Source organism: Hippopotamus amphibius, chromosome 4, assembly GCF_030028045.1.
Source record: "Hippopotamus amphibius kiboko isolate mHipAmp2 chromosome 4, mHipAmp2.hap2, whole genome shotgun sequence".
NCBI classification, from domain to species: domain Eukaryota; kingdom Metazoa; phylum Chordata; class Mammalia; order Artiodactyla; family Hippopotamidae; genus Hippopotamus; species Hippopotamus amphibius.
The window spans coordinates 38187823-38210865 of record NC_080189.1 but is presented as its reverse complement, the minus strand read 5'-3'; the positions used below and the strand labels follow the sequence as shown (position 1 = coordinate 38210865).

At 37.2% G+C, this 23043-nt stretch overlaps 1 protein-coding gene across 3 annotated transcripts in view; it reads left to right on the top strand.

The window, feature by feature from the left end:
• Positions 1-21989, top strand: part of ZNF277 (zinc finger protein 277) — a 116941-nt gene extending 94952 nt beyond the window's left edge. For all 3 annotated transcript variants that reach the window (XM_057733996.1, XM_057733995.1, XM_057733997.1), the window contains exons 6-12: positions 4392-4502; positions 7045-7177; positions 14306-14373; positions 16795-16891; positions 18506-18548; positions 19952-20126; positions 21550-21989. In XM_057733996.1, coding sequence (XP_057589979.1) covers positions 4392-4502; positions 7045-7177; positions 14306-14373; positions 16795-16891; positions 18506-18548; positions 19952-20126; positions 21550-21736 — 814 coding nt within the window. In that variant the 3' untranslated portion in view covers positions 21737-21989. The remainder of the gene's footprint in view (positions 1-4391; positions 4503-7044; positions 7178-14305; positions 14374-16794; positions 16892-18505; positions 18549-19951; positions 20127-21549) is intronic.
• Positions 21990-23043: the final 1054 nt, after the last annotated feature.

Here is a 23043-nt window from a genome sequence, read left to right as displayed (position 1 = left end):
GCAGTTTTTTGGTGTTTCACTTTTGAAGATTAAAAATGTTGAAGATCTAAGGGAGAAAATAAAACAGGAAATTGGTAATTCTGTCACCAACCCCAACTGGCCCAAAACCAACTGCTGTACTGTAATTCAGTTCTAACACTAACCACCCAAAGTTAGCATCAGATTCTACAGATTTAAGAGCATCATCCCCAACAAGACTGCCCACACTTTAGTCACCAGCCACAAGTTTAGGGGTTCCCCAGGACACCTGCACTTTTGACCAACTGGCTACAAATTCAGGAATTCCCACCAATAATTTGCATAGGTTCATCAATTCACCAGAATGGCTCACAAAACTCAGGAAAGTATTTATCATAAAGGATATAGATTAGGAACAGTCAAATGAAGAGACACATAGAACAGGGTCTGGATGGGTCCTGAATACAGGCTTCTCTTCAAAGAATCAGAATATATCATCCTCTTGGCACATCTGTGAATTCACCAACCAAAAATCTTCACTGAGGGACTTACCTGGTACAGTGGTTGAAGAACCTGCCTGCCAATGCAGGGGACATGGGTTTAAGCCCTGGGCCGGAAAGATCCCACATGCCAGGGAGCAACTAAGCCCATGTGCCACAACTACTGAGCCTGTGCTCTAGAGCCCTTGAGTCACAACTGTTGAGCCCATGGGCCACAACTACTGAAGTCCTCGTGCCTAGAGCCCATGCTCTGCAACAAGAGAAGCCACTGCAATGAGAAGCCCACACACTGCAATGAAGAGTAGCCCCCAATCTCCGCAACTAAAGCCCATGTGTAGCAATGAAGACCCAACACAGCTAATAAATTAATTAACTAATTTTCAAATTTTTTCATTGAGTTTTTTAAGAACTTTTATTGAGATAAAATTGACACACAATAAACTGCATATTTCACTAAGTTTTGGTATGCAGAATTTTTACATGCTTCATTATGTAAGCATGATTGATTTAATTATTGAACTTCAGCTCCTCTTTCCTCTCTGGAGGTCAGGGTGGCTCTAAGTCCCAACCCTTTGATCACATGGTTAGTCTTTCTGGTAACCAATCCCCATCCTGAAGCTTTCTAGAGGCCTACCACAAGTTACTTTATTAGCATAACAAAGATAAACTTATCACAGAGAAATTCCGAGGGTTTTTGAAGCTCAGTATCTGGAACCAGGGACAAAGACCAAACAAATTACTTTTTATACAACAGTAATATTTACAGATGTACATTCACTTAAATATAAGTCATGAAGTTGTAACCTCTAGAAAATGGAAATAGTTTCAGTGATAACATGCAGTGGGCAATCAGAAAAATATCTTTCCTGTGTCCACTTGAAAGAAAGCAGTCTTTAGTTTTAAAAAAAACAAAACAAAAAACCAGCCTAGCACAGTACCTGACATTGTTGTCTGAAAAACATTGAAAAAGAGAAGGAAACTATTCGTTTGAATTTAGAAAAAGGTTTGCATGAAGCATCACTGTTGAAAACACCAGTGGTGAAGATTTGATTCTCATATAGATCAGTTAGCATAGAGAAAAATCTGTACCAAGGTCACTAATAATGCTTCTAACCCTGTCAGTTTCAAAGGGCTTTATAGGAATGGCAGTGAGAACCACCTCACTATCAAAAAGTTTACCAAGCATTCCTACTTCCTTTTAACATGTTATTTCTGATTTTATGTTAAGACTGTTATTAACCTAGTGAGGAGATATGTAATTATTATTAGGAATCTCCAGTATTAAAAAGTTACAAATATTTTTGTTTTCTACAGCTTAAGTTTTTATGATAAATGTAGATACTGATATGATTTGAAATCTGTGTCCATATGGTATTAAATTCTGATAATGTTGTTATTTCAATTTACTGAATATTGATGCTCCTGTAATTCCTAATATAATCCTCCTGTTCTTTTCAGCTGGTATCTGTATTCTCTATTGAGTGGGGTCACGTGGGAATTAAGTGAACTCCTCAGCAGTCTTGATTGACTATGTCATTGTTCTCTAATAAATGAAATTTTTAAAGAAATTAACCAATGACAAAGATAAGCAGCCTCTCATTTTTATAAAATGTCCCTTTTCCTTCTGCAGTTCTTGTTTATGAAAAGGTCAGTTTATAATAAAAGATTAAAGATATAACTGATTCCAGCTATGCACTATATTAGTAATATTTTGGGGTTAGATTTGTGTCCTCCCAGCCTAAGGGCATAAAAAGAATAGGAAGACAAAGGACATGAGTTAATGACAAGGATAGAAGAATGAGTACTTACTTGCTATCCTACATCTCTACTTTCCCCTCCCCTGTACATTTTTGGAATGTATGAAGCTATTTCTTTCAACCTATTTGCATTTTTTAATCTAAAATATGTCTCTTGTAAACAGCATATAGTTGGGTCATGTTTTTTTGTTTGTTTTTTTTTTTTTTTTTTTTTATTGGCTGTGTTGGGTCTTTTTTGCTGTGCGTGGGCTTTCTTTTTAGTTGTGGTGAGTGGGGGCTACTCCTCATTGTGGCACGCGGGCTTCTTATTGCCGTGGCTTCTCTTGTTGCAGAGCATGGGCCCCAGGCGTGTGGGCTTCAGTAGTTGCAGCACATGGGCTCGATAGTTGTGGCTCACGGGCTCTAAAGCACAGGCTCAATAGTTGTGGCACACAGGCTTAGCCACTCCGCGGCATGTGGGATCCTCCTGGGGCAGGGATCGAACCCGTGCCCCCTGCAATGGCAGGCAGACTCTCAACCACTGTGCCTAGGAAGCCTGGGTCATGTTTTTTAATCTATTTTGCTAATCTCTGTCTTTTGATTGGAGTGTCTAATACATTTATGTTTAATGTAATTACTGATGAGGTGGGATTTACTTAGACCATTTTGCTATGTTTGTTTTATGTTTTAAGATTTTTTTTTAATCTTCCATTACTGCCTTCTTTTTTGTTAAATACATACTTTCTAGTGTACCATTTTTATTCCCTTGTTTCTTTTACTGTATTTTTTGAGTTATTTTCTTAGTGGCCCATTCACTATCCACTACAATTCACTGAAGATTACAATTAACATTTTAACTTAAAACAATTGAGTTCAGATTAAGACCAATGTAATTTCAACAGTATACAAGAACTTAGCTCCAGTGTAGCTTACTCCTTCCCCACTCCTTTGTGCTATTGTTGTCATACAAATTATACCTTTATACATTATAAGCTCATTAACGTATTTAAAATTTTTGCTTCATGCAGTTATTTTTACATCAGATATGGGAAGAAAAGATTTTTAACCAATAGTTAATTTATACTGCCTTTTATATTGGACTGTGTAATTACCTTTACTGGAGCTCTTTATTTCTTTATGTATATTTGAGTTACTAACTAGCATCCTTTCATTTTAGCCCGAAGGACTTCTTTTAGTTTCTTGTTGGTCAGATCTGTTCGCAATGAATTTTCTCAGATTTTGTTATCTGGGACTGTTTTGATTTCATCTTCGTTTTTTTCTTGGTATGGGTCTCTCTGATTTATTCTACTTGAAGTTTATTGGGCTTCTTTGATGTTTGGGTTAATATTTTCTGTCAAATTTGGGACGTTTTTGGCCATTATTTCTTCAAATATTCTTTCTGCCCCTGTCTTTCTTTGCCTTTTGGGAATCCTGTTATACATATGTTGGTAGATGTGATGGTCTCTGAGACTTGATTTATTTTTCTTCATTCTTTTTTCTTCTGTTCCACAGAGTAGAAAATCTCAGTTGATCTTCAAGTTCATTGATTCTTTGTTCTTCCAGTTCAAATTTTCTTTTGAGCCCTTCTAATGAATGTTCCGTTTCAGTTACTGTACATTTCATCTCCAGAATTTGTGTGGGTTTTTTTTTTTTTTTTTTGGATATAATTGCTTTACACTCTTGTACCAGTTTTGAGGTACACCAAGGTCAATCATCTGTATTTATACACACATCCCCGTATTCCCTCCCTCCCTCAACTCCCCCCCACCCTCCCCGTCTCAATCCTCTAAGGCATCATCCATCATCTCCCTTTGTGGTATGTTTTTTTTAATTTGTCTTTTTATTAGTATTTCCTTTTTGGTAAGATATTATTCTCATACCTTTTTTTTTTATTCTTTAGACATGGTTTTCTTTAGTTCTTTGCACATATTCTTATTATCTGATTTAAAGTCTTTGTCTGATAAGTCCAGCATTTGGGCTTCCTCGGTGACAATTTCTATTGACTGCTTTCTTTTCATATGGTAGTGTTTATATGCATACTTACTTTATAATATGTCACTTTTTCATAGCGCAAATGTGCGTTTCAGTGTTTAACCTTTGCTTGTACTTCTAATTAGTGTTATTATTATACTACTCATGACCTGAGTTGTTCCTAGGTGAGTTATAAATAATGCATACTGCTCAAATTTCTTCCTAGATCTGTTCTTTTGAACCACATGGCCAGAGAGCATGCTTTCAACATTGGATTGCCAGACAACATTGTAAACTGCAGTGAATTTCTGTGTACATTACAGAAAAAGCTTGACAAGTAAGTACTTTTTCATGAAACACGACCTGAAACTGTCTAAATCTTGGATTCTGTTGTGAATTTTTTAAAATTAATTTAATAGAATAAAGAAGTGGAATTTTCTCATTTTTCATGTTGGAGTTCACAATTTTATATGATAATCCTTATTTTGTGTAGATGATATTGTCTCTTAGTAGTTTTTAAATATAAACGTCATATGTACCAAACAATGTATATACCATTATAAGGTATATTATATAGGGTATGAAAAATATACTTACCAACCTAGGAAAGAGAATATTGGTATTTCCTTTGAATCTCCCTGTGTGCCCTTCCTCATTAGTATCTCCCCCAGAAACCACTGTTATTCATTTTGGATTCATAATTTCTTTACTTTTCTCTATAGTTTTTCTACGCATTTAGTAAAGTAAATATATTGTCAAATTGCTAGATGTTATTCAGCTTTATGTGAAACATATACTGCTTGCATTTTTCCACCTTTTAGTATTTATTCACATTTATATATCACAACATTTCACTTTTCTCAGGGTCGTATTCTGGCAACCTTGAGTATCTAGAGTTTAGCTTGTAGAAATAGGGAAGGAAATTCTCCACATCACCAAAATGGCTTTTAAAAATCTATCCACTTTTCTTCCTAGGAAAGGGCCCAAGATTTTACTCTCAAAACCTAATTTTATTCATTTAAATATGCTACTGATGAATGTGGTATCTCAACCGACAACATTTGGAGCAATAACATTGAGAAAAAGCACCCACTATAAAAAGTTCTGAATTCAAATTCCAGTATCAACAGTACAAGTCTCTTCACTCCTTTATTGAATGACCCTTCATTTGTAAAATAATACTAGGTGTGCTTTCTAGCAAGATTTAGCAGTAATGGATATCCCTAATCAACTGTTGCCCATAAATTGTTTCCTATGAAAGAATATAGTTACTCCTGTGGCATAAGAAATAATTGAAAGAGTGTTCAGTAAAGATGAAAAAGAATTCAAAATAGAAGCAACAACTGATTTCAGTCTTTTTGTTGTCGAACCCAAGTTCATGTGCCCAGGACACAGTGAGGCCAAACAAACCAAAACACCTTTGGGAGTTTAGGGAAAGGTTTATTGCAAGAGCCATACAAGGAAAACAGGTGGCTCATGCTCAAAAGACTGGAACTCCCTGATGGGTTTCAGGGAAGCATTTTTAAAGGCAAGGTGAGGGAGGGGAGTCGCAGGATATGTGATCAGCTTGTACACAATTCTCTGGTTGGTTGATGGTGAGTTAACAGGGCAGTGTCACAAGGGTTAACGTTATTGATCTTCAGACTCCAGTAAGTCTCGGACCTACACGCTCACGATCATCAAGTAGTTAACTTCTTCCATTTGATGGGGGTTTTAGCATCACATCAGACACTGTTATCTAGGTACTTCAAGAAGGAACTAAAGATTCTGTGACTGCCATATGGCTGATTTACTACTCAAATTTTTACAAGTTCTCCTGGCCCAACTGATATTTTTGTCATTACATGTTCACATCCTTTCGATCATTCATTCTTGAGCTAGACTTTTGTGACTCCGGGGAGGCCTGGAAAACTACAGCTTTTCTATAAACAGGCAGGCAGAGGACATGGTGGGAGGGATGTGTCCTGGGAAGGCCCCACAGGGTCGTGCTTCGTTACAGTTCCACTGTTTTCATGTATACTTATTCTTTGTGACTCCAGAAAGTAGAACCCTAATGACTGTTGGTAAAAGTTCCAGGCAGTATCAACTGTCAAGCTTAGTATGAGAAAGACATTTTGTTAGTAATCTGTTCAAAACTAGTCATTACTGCCTCATTAGGTAATGAATTTCCAGTCAGTGGAAATATTCTAGCAGAAGGTACATGTGAATGATAAGACAGTAAAACTAGCACTTATTATGTGCTATGAGTGTACTAAGTATTTTATATATTTATATATGTGTGTGTGTATATATATAAATTAAACATATATGCATATATATTGTTCATATTTTGCATGAATTATTTTCATGTTTATGAATTAATATGCACAGAATGATTAGAGACCAGAAAATGAGTGATATCAGAGGGGCAAGTAACTTGACCATGTCCCACAGCTGGAGCTAGGAATCAAACCCTGCAAATCAGGTCACAGGTATACCAAATCCTGGACTAATTGTTATACTCAGTGGAGGCAACCAGTGCTAGTTATCATCATAATTATTTGAAGAACATACCTACGTTTCATTTTTAAAATAGGTATTTCGATTAGTAAGGCACCAAAATCATTTTCAAATAATTGCTACTTTCATCACAGTTTTAATTAAATAGCCAAGTTGGCCAAATTAGCCAACTACAAAATAAACCACAGCATGCATCCTCTAAAGCTAAATGAATAAAGTGAGAAGGATTCTGGAAGGATATCATATCCTGTTTGAAGATTCTGTGAAACCTAAAATGAATAAATTATAAGACCCAATAACAATAATAATAATAATAAAGGGCTGTTGCAACAACTATTCAAGAGACTTATTTAATCTCAGTAGTTGTGTCATTCTTGTAGCTTGCAGTGCCTGTACTGTGAGAAGACCTTCAGGGACAAAAATACACTTAAAGATCATATGAGGAAAAAACAGCATCGTAGGATCAATCCTAAGAACAGAGAATATGACCGGTTTTATGTCATCAATTATTTGGTAAGCCTTTCTTTTCTCTTCATAATTTAATATTTGATTACATATCTACAAACATCAAAATGTAATTGAGGGATACTTTCAAGCAATGATTAGCTTTAAAGTGGTTAGTTTACAAAGCATAACTTGATTTGTCTCTGATTTGCCAGATGTTTATATAGTAAAAAGGTCATGTCTCTAGAACTCACAGTGATGTTGATCAAATAAATAAATAAACATGAAGCCGCCCATTTATTGTCTATTACCATGAGTGCAGACTTCTATTCAAAAAACGTTGACTTGATGAGCTAGGTGCTATGCTAGATAATTGTTTACAGTCTCTTCACTCATTCCTTATCCCCTGTTAAAATATCTTTCCCTTTCCCACCAAAAAAAAAATTGTCCTGGTCATTCTCTTGGGCCAGCTTATTTTTAATGGAAACTTTAGAGAAACCAAGTGATTTCACTCAGTAAGAGAACTTTACTTTTTAGACTAGTAGGATGGACTAATGGGTTACCATGTCAAAGATTTTAAATACTTTGAAAGCTCCTTGCTCAGTATCATTTGCTGGCCTCTGCAGATTACAGTCCCTTTTATTTAAGAAGAGGTGTTCAGTTGGAGGCAAATGTCCTTCTCTACCAGGGCATTTGGAAATTGAAGAAGGGATTTTTCATTGACACAGTGACTGGAGAGTGCTACCGGTCCTGCCCCCAGTCTGCTGATTTTTTTAGGTATGCGTAACACAGGAGGGAAACTGGTGCAGGAAGAGGGACCCCTGCCAGGGCTCAAGAGTGGGCTCTTGCCTGACACTCAGAAATGAATTGTCTGAGGAGACACACATGCTGACAGAGCAAGAGACTATTGGGAAGGGGCATCCGGATGGGGAACAGCAAAGGGAACCCAGGAGAACTGCCCTGCCACGTGGCGCACAGTCTCAGGTTTCATGGTGATGGGTTAGTGTCCGGCTTGTCTCTGGCCAGTCATTCTGACTCAGGGTTCTTCCTGGTGGCGTGCACATCTCTCAGCCACAGTGGATTCCAGCAAGGATTCTGGGAGGTTAGTAGTACATATGGACTGGCATCTGCTCTCTCCTTTTGACTTTTCCCGGGTTCTTCCAGTTGGTAGTAGCTTGTTAGTTCCACGTCTCTTACCAGGACCTCCTGTGGTACAATAACTCATGCAAGTGTTTGTTATCCTGCCTGTCCAGGATGGGCAGTTTCAGTCAGTGGTTCCCTAACAAAACTACAGATGAAAAGAGAGGGAGTTAAGTAATTCTCCAGTGGAACTGAAAGAAAGATAGGGAGTTCTGGTTCTGACACTTTTCTAAAGCAAATGGAAATTGTTTTTTGCTCTTAATTTGAAAGAATTTGAATCCAAACCCACTGGCCACAAAAGGCATAATTGATAATAATGAGCCATTTTATCAATTGCACAGAAACAAGCATATCCTGAATTATGTTGCAAATCTCTGCTTTAGGATAGAATTTTTGCCTGTTCTAATCCTTAGCATATTAAAATAAAATTCTCCTCGAGAGACAAGTTTAGCATATATTTGAAGATTGAGAGGTTGCCGTGGTTTGCTACAAATGTTTTACAATTAGCTAAAGGCAAAGGCACCCTTTGAGTCTTTCAATCTTCTCTTGAAATCACTCAGTCATTAATTCCTAGAGCAAGCTCTACTTCAGGGCCCAGCCCAATCCTGTAGGGAATGGACTTAAGTGTTAGCTCTAAGAAATATTCAACTACTGAAGAAAGCTGTGGAAGCAATTTAATGGTACTTCCTTCTGCGGCTCTTTTAAACTAATAGTCTAGAGCTTGGGACTAGCAGAACATTGTATATAGCTGGAGGTGTTCATCTTTTAGAGGAGACTTCAAAGAAATTACGCACTCAAGTTCTGCTGGCACTTTTAGAAAAGTTCAGTACTTCATTCCCTGGGCATCAAGTAGTGTGACTGTGAAAACTGAAATTATCCATGAGGACCAGCTGTCTCTAGATGAGCGTGCTAGATTGTACTGCCCACAGAATGTCCAGATTTCACGTGGGATGAATCATGGCTTGAGAGAAGTGCTTCAAGAGAATGTAAAGGCTTCAATAACATATAAAATGAAAATTAAATTACTTCAGGGTAATATTGATAGAAGTTTTTGGTTTCTTTTTTTTTAACTAGCAGCGTTTGAGTACCTGCTATGTGCCAGGTGCTATCTTAGGTATTTACGTCATTTACTCTTAACCATATCCTTGTGACACACAGGTTTTATCATTATCCTCATTTATAGATTAGGCAACTAGAACACAGAGAAGTTGAGTAATTTTCCCAGGGTCACAGAGCTGGAGCTTTCTGCATCACTTTCCTTCAATTTTTCCTGTTTTTACAATTGAAATAATACTAATACCTACCTTTTATACTTTGGGTTGGGTTTTTTTGGTAAATTAATGGTGATAAATTCATAGTGATCCACACATATACACACACATACCCCTACCTTTGCCTATTATCTTTTATACCAAACTAGAAAGTGAGCCTAGGTCAACAGCTCTTTAAGGGCTCTAACCCCACAACCTTAGCCATCTTAGCTCTGTATGCTTTTGCATTGAGGCCAACAACAAGTAAGTTTTTGTGTTTTTTTTCTGTTTTGGCCACACTACGTGGCTTTTGGGATCTTAGTTCCTCGACCAGGGATTGAACCCACACCCTCGTGAGAGTTCGGCCTCCTAACCACTGGACCGCCAGGGAATTCCAAAGAAAGTTTTTTAGAAAAACCTAAAATGTATTATAATGCCTCAGCATTTTTGGAAATGATATAAACTTACCTTTGAAAAGATTGAAAAAGCTGATAAAGTCTCTAAAGACATATAAGTGCCTTAAACTAGAGTAGTGCTTATCACTCCTAATAATGTTCTAGGAATATTGTTATAAATAAAAGGTATAAAAATACATAGACTGAGTATATAAAAGACTGTTCCAAATACTAATAGTGTATAGCTAGAGAAAAACGAGGGCCAATGGTTTTTCATTCTCTTTTTTTTTTCTTAATTTTTTTGATTTTTTTTTTAATTTTTTGGCTATGTTGGGTCTTCATTGCTGTGTGTGAGCTTTTTCTTTCTAGTTGTGGCAAGCAGGGTCTACTCTTTGTTGTGGTGCATGAGCTTCTTAGTGCAGTAGCTTCTCTTGTTGCAGAGCATGGGCTCTAGGCATGCGGGCTTCAGTAGTTGCAGAGTGTGGGCTCAGTAGTTGTGGCTTACGAGCTTAGTTGCTCTGCAGCATGTGGGATCTTCCCGGACCAGGGCTCAAATCCGTGTCCCCTGCATTGGCAGGCGGATTCTTAACCACTGTGTCACCAGGGAAATCCCCCATTGGTTTTTCATTTTAGTTTTCTTTTAGACCCTGTTCATGTAAAATATTTAATATGAAGACTATTCTAAAATTTTAGTTAAGCAATAAAAACTTTTTTTTTTTAGAACATTTTTAAGAGGTGGTCAGTTTCTTATTGTTATTTTATACTTTTTGGCTGTGCCACACAGCTTAGGAATCTTAGTTCCCTGACCAGGAATTGAACCCAGGCCCCCAGCAGTGAAAGTTCAGAATACTCACCACTGGACCACCAGGGAATTCCTGCTTTATTTTCTAAAAGGCTAAAAAAAAAAAAAGAAAAGAAATGAGAGACATTCATTGTTTATTCCTCTGAGGGAAAAGGCCAACATGAGTGGATGTGGGCAAAAGATTGAATTGTTGTGTTAGTAGCTGGTGTCTGCACATCCATTTTTCACATCCTCTTCCCTTCAGAAGCAATTTCATTGGCTTCATACATTCTACAAACGTTTGAGTGCCTTCCAGGTACCAGACACTAGTGAAACAGAAAGAAAGATACAGCAGGACGGGTGGTTGATTTAAGCCACTGCTTTCAAGCTATTTAGAAGTTGATGTGAGAACCAGACATGTAAGCACATTCATTTCAACACTTTGTAATGGTGTGTACAGAGTTAATGTTTTGACCTCTCCAGTGACAGATCTCTGCAGTAATTAAGTCACGCACCCCCAGAGTATCTCACCTCCAGACAGAATTTTCAGACCAGCAGTAATGGAAGCAGCCAGGATGTTCCTGGCAAGATACACTCTGAGAGTCATAAAAGGTGGGAGAGCCATATAAGATGTCCTGACCCCTGGTCAGAACAAAGAGGCTGTTTTTGGTCCCTTCTGAGCTCAGCAAATTGATAGATTCCTTTTTCTTTCTCGGGTGAAATAATTTCCATGTTTAATAACTCATTTCAGGTTTTTAATATTAACAGACTTGCAAATAAATGTATTAAAGGTCTTTTGCATAGTCTAGATTATCTACTTAGAGTTCTTGCTGTTTTCTCACAAACAGAAGGGTTCAGTGGATAGTGGGGAAAACTAAGGAGACAGGGTACCAGGCAGTTTCACATTCAAATACCCCTGCCTCAGAGGACAGCAGACTGCTTAACATCATCATCAAGGCTTCAGCTACATATTCCTGAGGTGCTCATGGTTAAAGCCCTGCGTTTTTCTAAAGGGAACTATTTTTGCAGTGGTATTATCTTTTTTTTATTTTTAAAATATGCAAAGCCATTTGTAACAAAAGTAGGCTCTTAATCTGTTTTTCACTTTTGTTATAGTTCTCTCTATTGCAATTATTTACATTTAAAACACTGTCTCTGTTTCTGATGGATTTTCTGTGTAAGCACGTGTAAGTCTGTGTATTTTTTGCATGAAGGAGTGGTGGGTGAAAGGGATCTTTTTTTTTTTCCTCCATCTTTTTTTCCACCCTCTCATTGATCATATGCCATCTGATGCAGGGGGTTGAGGAGGTGTTCTGAACATCTTTACTGACATGCCTTCCAAGCTTTGTTTTTCTTGCATTCTTTTCTTTCCTGACATGATTCATTAGCAGGCACAGTGTCTTAATTAGAGACTAAATTTTTTTCTCTCTTTGGGTCTTGTTCCTGTAATAAATCATATATTGAACTGTACCAAAGCAGAGCACTCTAGGAAAGTCTCAGCCACTGTCACATGCAAATCACTTGTTTCCTATTATAGTAATGAACACAGAGTTCCATTTTCCTCTCAAGTGGTAAATGGTTAGTGCTGTATTGTCTAGATAAATCCCCGTGTTGTACTCAATACTGAGAAAGCTGCAAAGTAGTGCTTTCAGTTTGGAAGTTTGACAATGAAAGATATTTTTCATCATTTTGGGCTCAAAACATTTTTTGATAAGTAACATTTGCCTGTATTGTTGAGAATGATAATACCCCAAATGGTCCATTTGGGTATTAGTCCAAGTCCAGAGAGACTAAGTAATGCATAAAAGATTTAATTCATCACCAAAAATTCCATCTAACAAAGATCCTGTTGGCAGTGGCGAGGCCATTCTTGATGTTCATAACGACTCTTAGACACTTCATGACGACTCTGGGAAGTACATGATAGTGTCCAAATTTACCATCTCTAATGACGTTATGGTAAATCTCTGCATGTCTTAGTTTATGCATCATTTAGCTGATAGATAATGACAGCTTCAAAACCTCTCATTAAGTTGATGAATGATAGATGTTCTTTTTCTCTAAATCATAATGGCTCTTGTATTTCTTTGTTTTTAGTTAAGTGAATACCTTTTTTGAGAAAAAAAAATGTTCCTGAGAGTTAATTCTGGTAATTTTTTTCCAAAAGAAAGATATCAAACAAGGATATCTGTATTATATCAGGTGAGGTTGGACTTCACAGTTACCATAGTTTAACTGCTTGAAAAAGTGCCCACTGGTGGTTCCCACATCCCTCTTTAGTGCACTGTCTGCTCTTGCATGGCACAGTGGGAAGACTGAGTGGAGAGAGAAGAAAGGACAAGAGAAAGAAAGAAATGACTCAAGGGATAAAAGAGACATGGTTGAGCCAAAAGGAATCATTCCTGCTCATCACTACATAGAGTTTTGCTGAAACTATGACTAAATTTGCCAGACACAGCCCTAAAAGGGTAGAACTCCTCCGTGAACTGTAAGAGATAAAAGGATTTTGAGTAGATATTTGAGTACCTACTATTGCCTGGTACCATGTGCTTTTTATACATTAACTATTTAATCACATTATAGAAACCTTTTGAGGTAGGATCTAAATTGACATCACCTTTTTTAGATGTTTTCAGTTAAAATTCACTCTGTGCCCAGCTCTGGAAATGTAACAATGAATGTCCCCACAGACATTCTAGTGGAGAAGACAGATAGCAAATAAGAAAACAAATATATACACAAAATGATTTCAACGTTGAAGAAAAATAAAACATCCTAGAGGAATAAAAAGTAACTTGAAAGAGAGGTGTTTTAGACAGAGTAGTCAGAGAAAAAGGTGGTAACATGTAAGCAGAGACCAGGATGACAGAGCCATATTAGGATATGTGAGGGAGCGGTGTTTCAGGCAGACGATGCAACAAGTACGGAGGTAGCTGGGTGGAAGTCTGCTTGCTGTGTTCAAGCAGTAGCAAAAGAGCAGTCTGGCTGGAGCCAGCTGAGCGAGAGAAAAAGTGGTGGGACATAGTGATGGAGAGGGAGCCAGGGCAGAACATGGAGGCCTTACAAGCCATGGTAAGGCCTCTGAATTTTGTTCTGAGTGTGTGAGAAGCCCTGGGAGGTGCCCTTTAGAAAGCTCACTGTGACTGCTGTCTGGGAAATAGATTGTAGGGGACCTCAAATAGAAACAGAATCCAGCTAGGAGGGTGTTTCAGAGTCTCTGTCAAAAGATATTAGCAGTTTTTTTAAAAGATCCCCAAGAGATTCTTATGTGCATCCTGGGTTGAGAAACACTGATTTACATTTAAGAGAAAAGAATTTGACTGAAAAGTTATCACTGCTTCTCCAAAAAGAAAAGCATATTAAAATATTATTAAATTCGTACGTTTTTTAAATGTTTGATTTAAGATATATATCCCAAATCCTAACCATTTAGGATATATCCTAAATCCTAAAATTTGATTATCATTTCTTATCCCTGAAATAACAGCTTTAATATATCCTACTTGTATTGTTTTAAAACCATTTGCATTTGAATTCTGTCATATTTTGTTTTTGAGTTCTGTGTCTACTTTCCCCTCTTCCCCCTTCACCCCTCATCTTTATCTTTAATCTCTCTATTCTTTCTACAAAGGAACTAGGAAAATCCTGGGAAGAAGTTCAGCTAGAAGATGATCGGGAGTTGCTAGATCATCAGGAAGAGTAAGACACTTAATATTGATGCTACTTAATTACAGTGTTTTAAGAGAAAGAAAACAGTTCTTTAGTTTGATTTTAAATTACCATTCTGAAAAGACAATAAAAAGAAAGAGAACCCTCTCTCTAAGCCATGTGTCATTTCTTGTAATATAGCAGAAATTTGAATTCAAAATAACTTTGATACCTCATACCAGTCAGAATGGCCATCATCAAAAAGCCTGCAAATAATAAATGCTGGAGAAGGTGTGGAGAAAAGGGTACCCTCCTATGCTTTTGATGGGAATGTAAATTTGTGCAGCCACTATGAAGAACATGTTAAAAAAATTAAAAATAAAGTTAGCATATGATCCAGCAATCACCCTCTGGGCATATATCTGGAAAAGATGAAAACTCTAATTTGAGAAGATACATGGGACTTCCCTGGCTATCCGTTGGTTAAGACTCCAAGCTTCCACTGCAGAGGCGTGGGTTTGATCCCTGGTCAGGGAAGTTCCGCATGCCACGAGATGCAGCCAAAAACAAAACAAAATTATAAAAAAGAAAGAAAAAGAAAAGATACATGCACCCCTATGTTCATAGAAGCACTATTTACAACATCCAAGATGTGGAAGTAACCTAAATGTCCATGGACAGTTGAATGGATAAAGAAGATGTGGTATACAAACAATGGAATATTACTCAGCCATAAAAAATGATATAATGCCATTTGCAGCAACATAGATGGACCTAGAGATTATCATACTAAGTTAAGTAAGCCAGACAGAAAAACAAATATCATATATCATTTATATGTGGCATCTAAAAAAAAAAATGATAAAAATGAGCTTATTTACAAAACAGAAATAGTCACAGACATAGAAAACAAATTTATGTTTATCGGGGGGGAAGAGTGGGATAAATTAGGAGTTTGGCATTAACAGATACACATTCCTATATACAAAATAGATAAACAACAAGGTCCTACTGTATAACACAGAGAATTATATTCAATATCTTGTAATAAGCTATAATGGAAAAGAATCTGATAAAGAATATATATGTATATAATACATATATGTATATGTATATACATAAAATAATATGTATATAAATATATTAAAAGATTTTATATGTGTGTATATAAATATGTATATTAAAATATTTATATATGTATATAAAAAACTGAATCACTTTGCTGTACATCTGAAACTAACACAGTATTTTAAATCAACTATATGTCAACAAAAAATAATGATCATAATACCAAAATAACTTTTTTTTTTTTATGGTTTTTTTTTGGGGGGGGGGTACACCAAGTTCATTCATCTGTTTTTATACACATATCCCCGTATTCCCTCCCTTCCTTGACTCCCCCCCCCGAGTCCCCCCCACCCTCCCCGCCCCAGTCCTCTAAGGCATCTTCCATCCTCGAGTTGGACTCCCAAAATAACTTTGACATAAGGATCACTAAAGCAACTGTTATTCCAACTAAATGGTGTTTTGCTACTAAAGCTATTCATTGAACACAAAGGTAATATATAATTCAGAGAAAAATATATTCCAGAGTGCTTTGCTTATTAGTGCATTGGTCCCTAGACCTTAAAGTGATATGATCTTTGAACTCTCCATGCTGCTTGCCATTGGAGTAGAGAGTATAACTAAATTGAGGTTAACCTTGTTCTGTGTTCATCCCACTGAGGACTAACTTAAAACATTCACAGCTTCTTTGCTTGAAATTATAAGCTTGAGAAGTATTCTTTTCAACCCAGAAGGATTCCCTGTTATTCATCCTCTTTTTTTTCCAAGCTGTTCAACCTTTTGTCTCTCCTGGGATTTTGATTCTCCTGGTTAAGGAACGACGAGAAGTTGACAGTGTCTCAGAAAATAAATGCAAGGAGGGGAGAAAATGGTAAAAAGAGCCCTGTACACCTTTTGATTTCTCTGTCTACCATCAAATTAACACTTACCCCATTTAAAATGATCAGTATTTCCCACATGAAATACAAGGTTTGCCTTTTTAAAACATGCCGTTTGTGATGCAGAAACATATTCCCAGCACCACACCTCACAGCATGTGCACTTAGGGGTTGTGGTTAATGAGAGAGAGCTTATATCTCCTGATATGTCTTCTCTGCAAATTAAAGCTGGTTGTCTCAGAAAGACATTGCACTGATTTTGCAGTGAAATAGCTACTCAGAAAGAGAGGCAAATATAAGAAAATGGAGCAACACCTGTTTGCTGTTTATATTAATTTCATGCTGCTACTTTGAATTTCAGAATGTGTATCAAGAAGTCATAATATGATATGAGAATCTTTATAAAAATGTCAGAGTTGAAAGAGACTGCTGGGGTTTCCAAGGGAGCAGAAAGTAATACCAAGTCACTGTGCAAGACACCCTCTTAATGAAGAGAACCTCCATGTGTGCTGTTTTCTTTTTAACACAGTGACTGGTCTGATTGGGAAGAACATCCTGTCTCTGCTGTCTGCCTATTTTGTGAAAAGCAAGCAGAAACAATTGAGAAATTATGTGTCCACATGGAGGTGAGATATTTTTATTCATTTGAATTTTTATTTGTTGTTCTGACAGGGAGAAGCTGATGATTACTGCAACCTCATCTTCTTATACCTTTAGTTTCTCGATTATTTTCCCCTTCCTAAAAGTGCTGTAAGCAAAATGGAAGAGACAGGGCGGGCCCATCAAGGAGAACCAGAACTCAGGGCACTTAAGTACAATCGCCTGGACCTGGGTGAGCTGTTAGTTTGGGATTTCACAGACCACTGATGCCATCCCACCTCTGAGATGATTATGAGATCATTCTGGCGTAGCCTGTGGGGTCTACAACCACAATTAACAATACTCAGGTTATGGACAGTTTCTGAGTCTTTTTTCCAGTGCTTCCCATGCTGGTGAACAAGGAGAGCAGGAAAAGAGAAAGTTGCAATTTACAGAGCCCTTGGGGGAAGTGGAGGTGGGGAAGCCATGGAGGTGGAGAGGGCACAGGGTGTGGTCTTGCAGCTCCTTCAGTTACAAGGATTTGGAGAGAAGAAATTTGAGAACATTTCCAGTTTGTGTTTTCCATTCTGGAGGCCATCTTTATGTTATATTGGGAGTAGAGAGTTGCGTGTAATAGAAAAATATTACTGGATTATTCTGATGTGCCCTCCCTCCTCTCCCCTCACTCAGCTCTGCAATAGTGGAACAGACTCTTTTTTTTACTTACCTTCACTGCAGTCTCGTTCATGAACACTGTTCTTAGTTCAGTAAAACAAGGACCTGGAAGGTGTTCAAAAGGCTATGGGCATTTGCTCAAGTGAGAGCAGAGTCATTCTGTCTGAAACAGGTTGCCACTAGTATGTGTATATAGTTTTCAGTGTTTAAATGTAGCTCATAATATCCTAGTATCTTTGAATTGAAAGGAGCCTTCGGCCCCCTATCCTGTGTAAGAATTCCCTTCACAGCATCCTTTCCTGGTGTCTTCAACCTCTGCTTAGTTACTTTCAGTGATAACATATCATGGAATTCTTAAGTATCCTGCCTGTGGTGCTAAACTGAATGCCTTCAAGGGGAGTTAGACAGTCTTTATTCTCTGTAACTTATAAGTTGAAGCATTTACCCAGATGGGCAACTGCAAGAATGGAACAGAATAAAGATAAGTCTATGCATCATAAAAATCAAGACATGTAATTTGTGGGAAGATATAAGTGATGAGAAACTTGCAGTTTTAAACATTGTATTTGACAGCATAAAACAAAAAGAGGAATTTTTAAAATTACCTATCTGCTTGTGGAGCAAAGAACCTATATTCATAATTCTAGTCCAGACACAGTACAGTAGGGCCACATCTTACCTAAAGACTGAGAATACTTTTGTCAGACTACAGAATGCACACAGAGTAAATTGTAAAAACTGTAGATACAATCTGTGAACAATTAAAATGTTTTAACTGATTGACATGACTTGTTTGGACTGTGCTTTATAAAGCAGTTGGATGTGGGGGCAAGCAGTTAGACTTCAAAGACTTCAAAAGCAGGTGATGAACCGAGATTGGGTTTCTACAGTGTTCAGACTCCTGTGAGTAAGCTGTCTGTTTATAACTTCAGCCTGAAAGAGTAAATAATTTATATGCTCACAAATATATTCATTCCCATTTTTAGGATGCACATGAATTTGATCTCCTCAAAATAAAGTCAGAACTTGGTAAGTTTGGTTCAGAAGTTGCTTTCCATGATGCTGCATTTTTTTATACACCATGCCATAAACGATGCCTGTGTTCTTCAGTCATGATTGGAAAGTGCACAGCCAAAATGTGTCTCTCTGCAGATGGTCTCAACAGAACTGCCTGAAGCAGTGATTCACAACCATTTTGAACTATAATATTCAAATATGGTTTTTATTTTATATAGTCTTTCTTTTCCACATATATGATTGCTTCAAGTAAAATACAAGTTAGTGGTTAATATCTATCATAAAGTGGAGGGGTTTAGGGCTTCCCTGGTGGCGCAGTGGTTAAGAATCCACTTGCCAATGCAGGGTACACGGGTTCAATCCCTGCCCTGGGAAGATACCACATGCAGCGGAGCAACTAAGCCCATGCGCCACAACTACTGAGCCTGCGCTCTAGAGCCCACAAGCCACAGCTATTGAGCCCACATGCCACAACTACTGAAGCCCACGCACCTAGAGCTCATGCTCTGCGTCAAGAGAAGCCACTGCAATAAGAAGCCCATGCACTACAATGAAGAGTAGCCCCCACTCTCCCCAACTACAGAAAGCCTGTGCGCAGCAATGAAGACCCAATGCAGCCAATAAATAAAAAATAAAATAAATATTTTTAAAAAAGGAAAAAAGAAAGTGGAGGGGTTTAGTAGAAAAAACACAAGATTTTGACGTCAGACTAGAGTTCATATTTTACCTCCAGCACTTACTTGCTGTGTGACATTAGTCCTCAGGTCAAAAGAATATTATAGAGAGTAGATGATATATGTAAAACACTTTCTATGTTGCTTGGTGGTGTAGCTAGATTATTTATTATAGATATACCCAACTGGATCACTATGATAGAAAGATTAGGGTCATGAAGATATAAAGTACTGGCTTGCTAATATATCCAAGACCATAAAAAGCTCACTTCCCACACCTCAACTCACCAGCTACTTTCCTAGACTCTTGAATGTGTTACTTTACTTTGCTGCTCTTATAGACATGTATATATGTTGTATACATAATATATTAATATTCAAGAACATGGGCTGTGGATCCAGTAGCCTGGTGTCAAATCTTGGCTCTACCACTTACTGGCTGTGCAACCTTGGACAGTTTCCTAATGTATAATGTGGGTACAGTAACACCACCTATGTGATAGGGTATTGCAAGGATTAAATGTATTGATATTAATGCATAGAAAGTGAGTAGAACAATGCCTAGCACATAAACCCTATGTAAGTATTGGCTGTTATTATTTGGTATCTGTTATTGTGCTTTAAAATTGCACTGCCTCTTCAGGTTGGTTAATAAGGAGAAGTGGTTCTTTTAAAAAATTATAACAGTGCAGGAATGGGTCCGACCAGTTGTGTAATAATTCTATGTACTATCATTTTCAGGACTGAATTTCTATCAGCAAGTGAAACTGGTCAATTTCATTCGAAGGCAAATTCACCAGCGTAGATGTTACAGCTGCCATGAGAAGTTCAAGTCCAAAACAGACTTAAGAACCCACATGGAAGAAGCTAAACATACTTCACTGCTTCCTGAAAAACAGATATGGGATCAGCCACAGTGAGTACTGCTCAACCAGACATGTATTTCTTTGCTCATTCTCCATTATTTCATCCCTTAAATCCTTTAAACTTAAATTAAAAAAGAAATGCAAGTTTATTGTAAAAAGTAAAAATCTTCAGAAACCATGTTTTTAAAATAATCCCCGTTACAGATGTAACCAACTACTTCAGATTTTATGGTGTAGAGATATGGATAGATGTAGATAGATATAGAAGTACAGACTTTTAAGTTATATTTGGTTAACAGAGTATTTATAAGCATCTTTTATATCCAGTGTGTATCTGTTGCATCATTTCTAATGGTTGCCAAATATTCCATTATATTGATATACCCTAATTTGTTAGATATTTAGAATTTTTATGTTTTGCTCTTATAGTGATACAATTAAGATCCATATGCCTGCAGTTTTACACACTTATCTAATTATTTCATTTAGATAAATTCCTAGAAATAAAATTACTTTGTCAGTTTGTAACTCTAGGGCTTTTAATACATATTTTGCATCTTGACACTTTTAAAAATATTAAGCTGTTCTACTGATACTTACCTATTGAGATGGTATCAGACTTCCAGGTATCCTTTGCCAGTCTAACCTCCTAGAATGCTTCTCAAATCACTCTGGATAATCTCAGTTGAGGGAACCTCTGAGAGGTTGTGGAGTTCTAGCTCCCCGGAGGGTCCTCTGTTCAAAGGGAATGTTAAATCAGAGCTCCCAGTAATCTAGCCAAAAAACTCTAGTTTCTCCTCTATAGAAACTTCCAGATTTATGAGAGGCAAAGTCAGCCCTGGATTGACCTGAGACCCTGTTCCTATAACTCTTCTTATATAGGTTGAAAGCTTTAGATTTCAGAACTAACTTCCAGAGAAGGAACAAGAGTAATAGACTTAAAATTCTATAGACATTTTAATTTTTTATGATCTGTTATGAAGGAAATAATAATGATTAGGTTGGTGGGGGGGGGGGGCAGGGCACCCACAAGCGGAAACAGTTGTTTTTTTATCAGATATTTGAAGGAGTAGTGTATGAAAGAGTAACTGTATTTGAACTTTGTTAACCCTGGGGAAGAATTGGGACTTTTGAGTAGAAATGAGAGGGATGTCATTTTTAGCTTTATACAAGGAGGTATTTTTTAATAGCTAGAGCTGTCTGATTGTGGAGTAGGCTGCCTCTTGTTATGGTAGCGATCACGCAAAGGCTGAATTGCCGGCTAGCAAGGATGCTAGTAAGACTGATGTCAGCCAGTAAAGGTCAGAAAAAAGTAATTCAGAAGTTCTCTCCCTTACAGCCTCTGCAAAATGCGGTTGAAATTGTTGGCAAGGAAACCTAGCAAAATTATAGTAATGTGTACATTCACCTGCCTAGAAATTTTCTGGAAAATGTATAGTTTTCGTTATTCAGTATATCTATGGTTGTTTTCAGGTATTATTTTCCAACCTATGAAAATGACACTCTGCTATGTACACTATCTGACAGTGAAAGTGACCTGACAGCTCAGGAACAAAATGGAAATATTGCCATCATTAGTGAAGATACATCTAAACTGCATGCTTTGAAACAAAGCAGTATTTTGAACCAATTGCTGCTACAGGAGTCCTTGAAAAACTAGAAGAAACTGCCACAGAAACAATGTTTCATGTTTTCTACTATGAGACAGACACAAAAGAATACTTTAAAGGATTAATGCTTGGTAAAATAAACTTTTTAAAAATGAATTTTTTTTTTTCAAAAACTAAAATAGAAACTAAATAAAATGAAGACTTTTTGTATTGGGCTCTAAACTTTTATTCTGTAATCATTGTAAAGGATCTCATTTCATTAGACTCATATTTATCTATAATAAAGAAGACATGCAAATCACAAAGAAATGAAATGTTCAAATTATTTATAAACCTAGTTTCAACCAGTAGTTTCAGTCTCTTCCCCACAGGCTTTCTTCATCCAACAAGTCACAAAATTTGACAGATTTGTGCTTTCTGTACTACATTGGGTAAGCTGCAAAGGTAGTGACCAAAAGAGGAGCCGCAGAAGAGAGGAATAATGGTCAAAGTCCTGGATAATGCACAAATTGGACACTATTTCAGAATAATCAAGATCTGACTATATTATTATTATGTTTTCTACCTGGAGTTACTGAATTCCCTAGAAATGGACATCAAGGCAAATAACTTCACTTTCCCCTACAGTGTATATATTGCTAACAGATGAGTACCATTTTTTAAAAACATACCACAATACTATTATACCATCTAGCAAAGTTTATGACAACTTCTTAATACCATATGTTTTCAGTTTTCCCTGGTTGTCTCAAAAATGTCTTTTTACAGTGTTACCAGTCACAGGACAAACATTGTATGCTTCCTGATAAGATGCAGTGAGGAAGACAAAACATCACAAATAATTGTCCTTTACTCTTAAAAAAAATCAAAGCCCTGAAAAACAAAGACTGAAGTAACTGTTCCAAATTAAAGAAGACCAGAGAGGTATCACATTGTGTAACCCTGGATTGGATCCTGGACCAAGAAAAAAATGAGGTTTTCTTTTGCTGTAAAAGTTATTAGTGGGACAATTTTTATATAAAGTGGTACATGTTTTAAACACTAACCATAAGGGCTTCCCTGATGGCACAATGGTTAAGAATCTGCCAATACAGGAGACATGGGTTCGAGCCCTGGTCCAGGAAGATCCCACATACTATGGAGCAACTAAACCTGTGTGCCACAACTACTGAGCCTGTGATTCTGGAGTCTGCGAGCCACAACTATTGAGCCCACATGCCACAACTACTGAAGCCTAAGTGTCTACAGCCCGTGCTCTGCAACGCGAGAAGCCACCACAATGAGAAGCCTGCACACCACAACAAAGAATAGCCTCTGCTCACTGCAACTAGAGAAAGCCCATACACAACAATGAAGA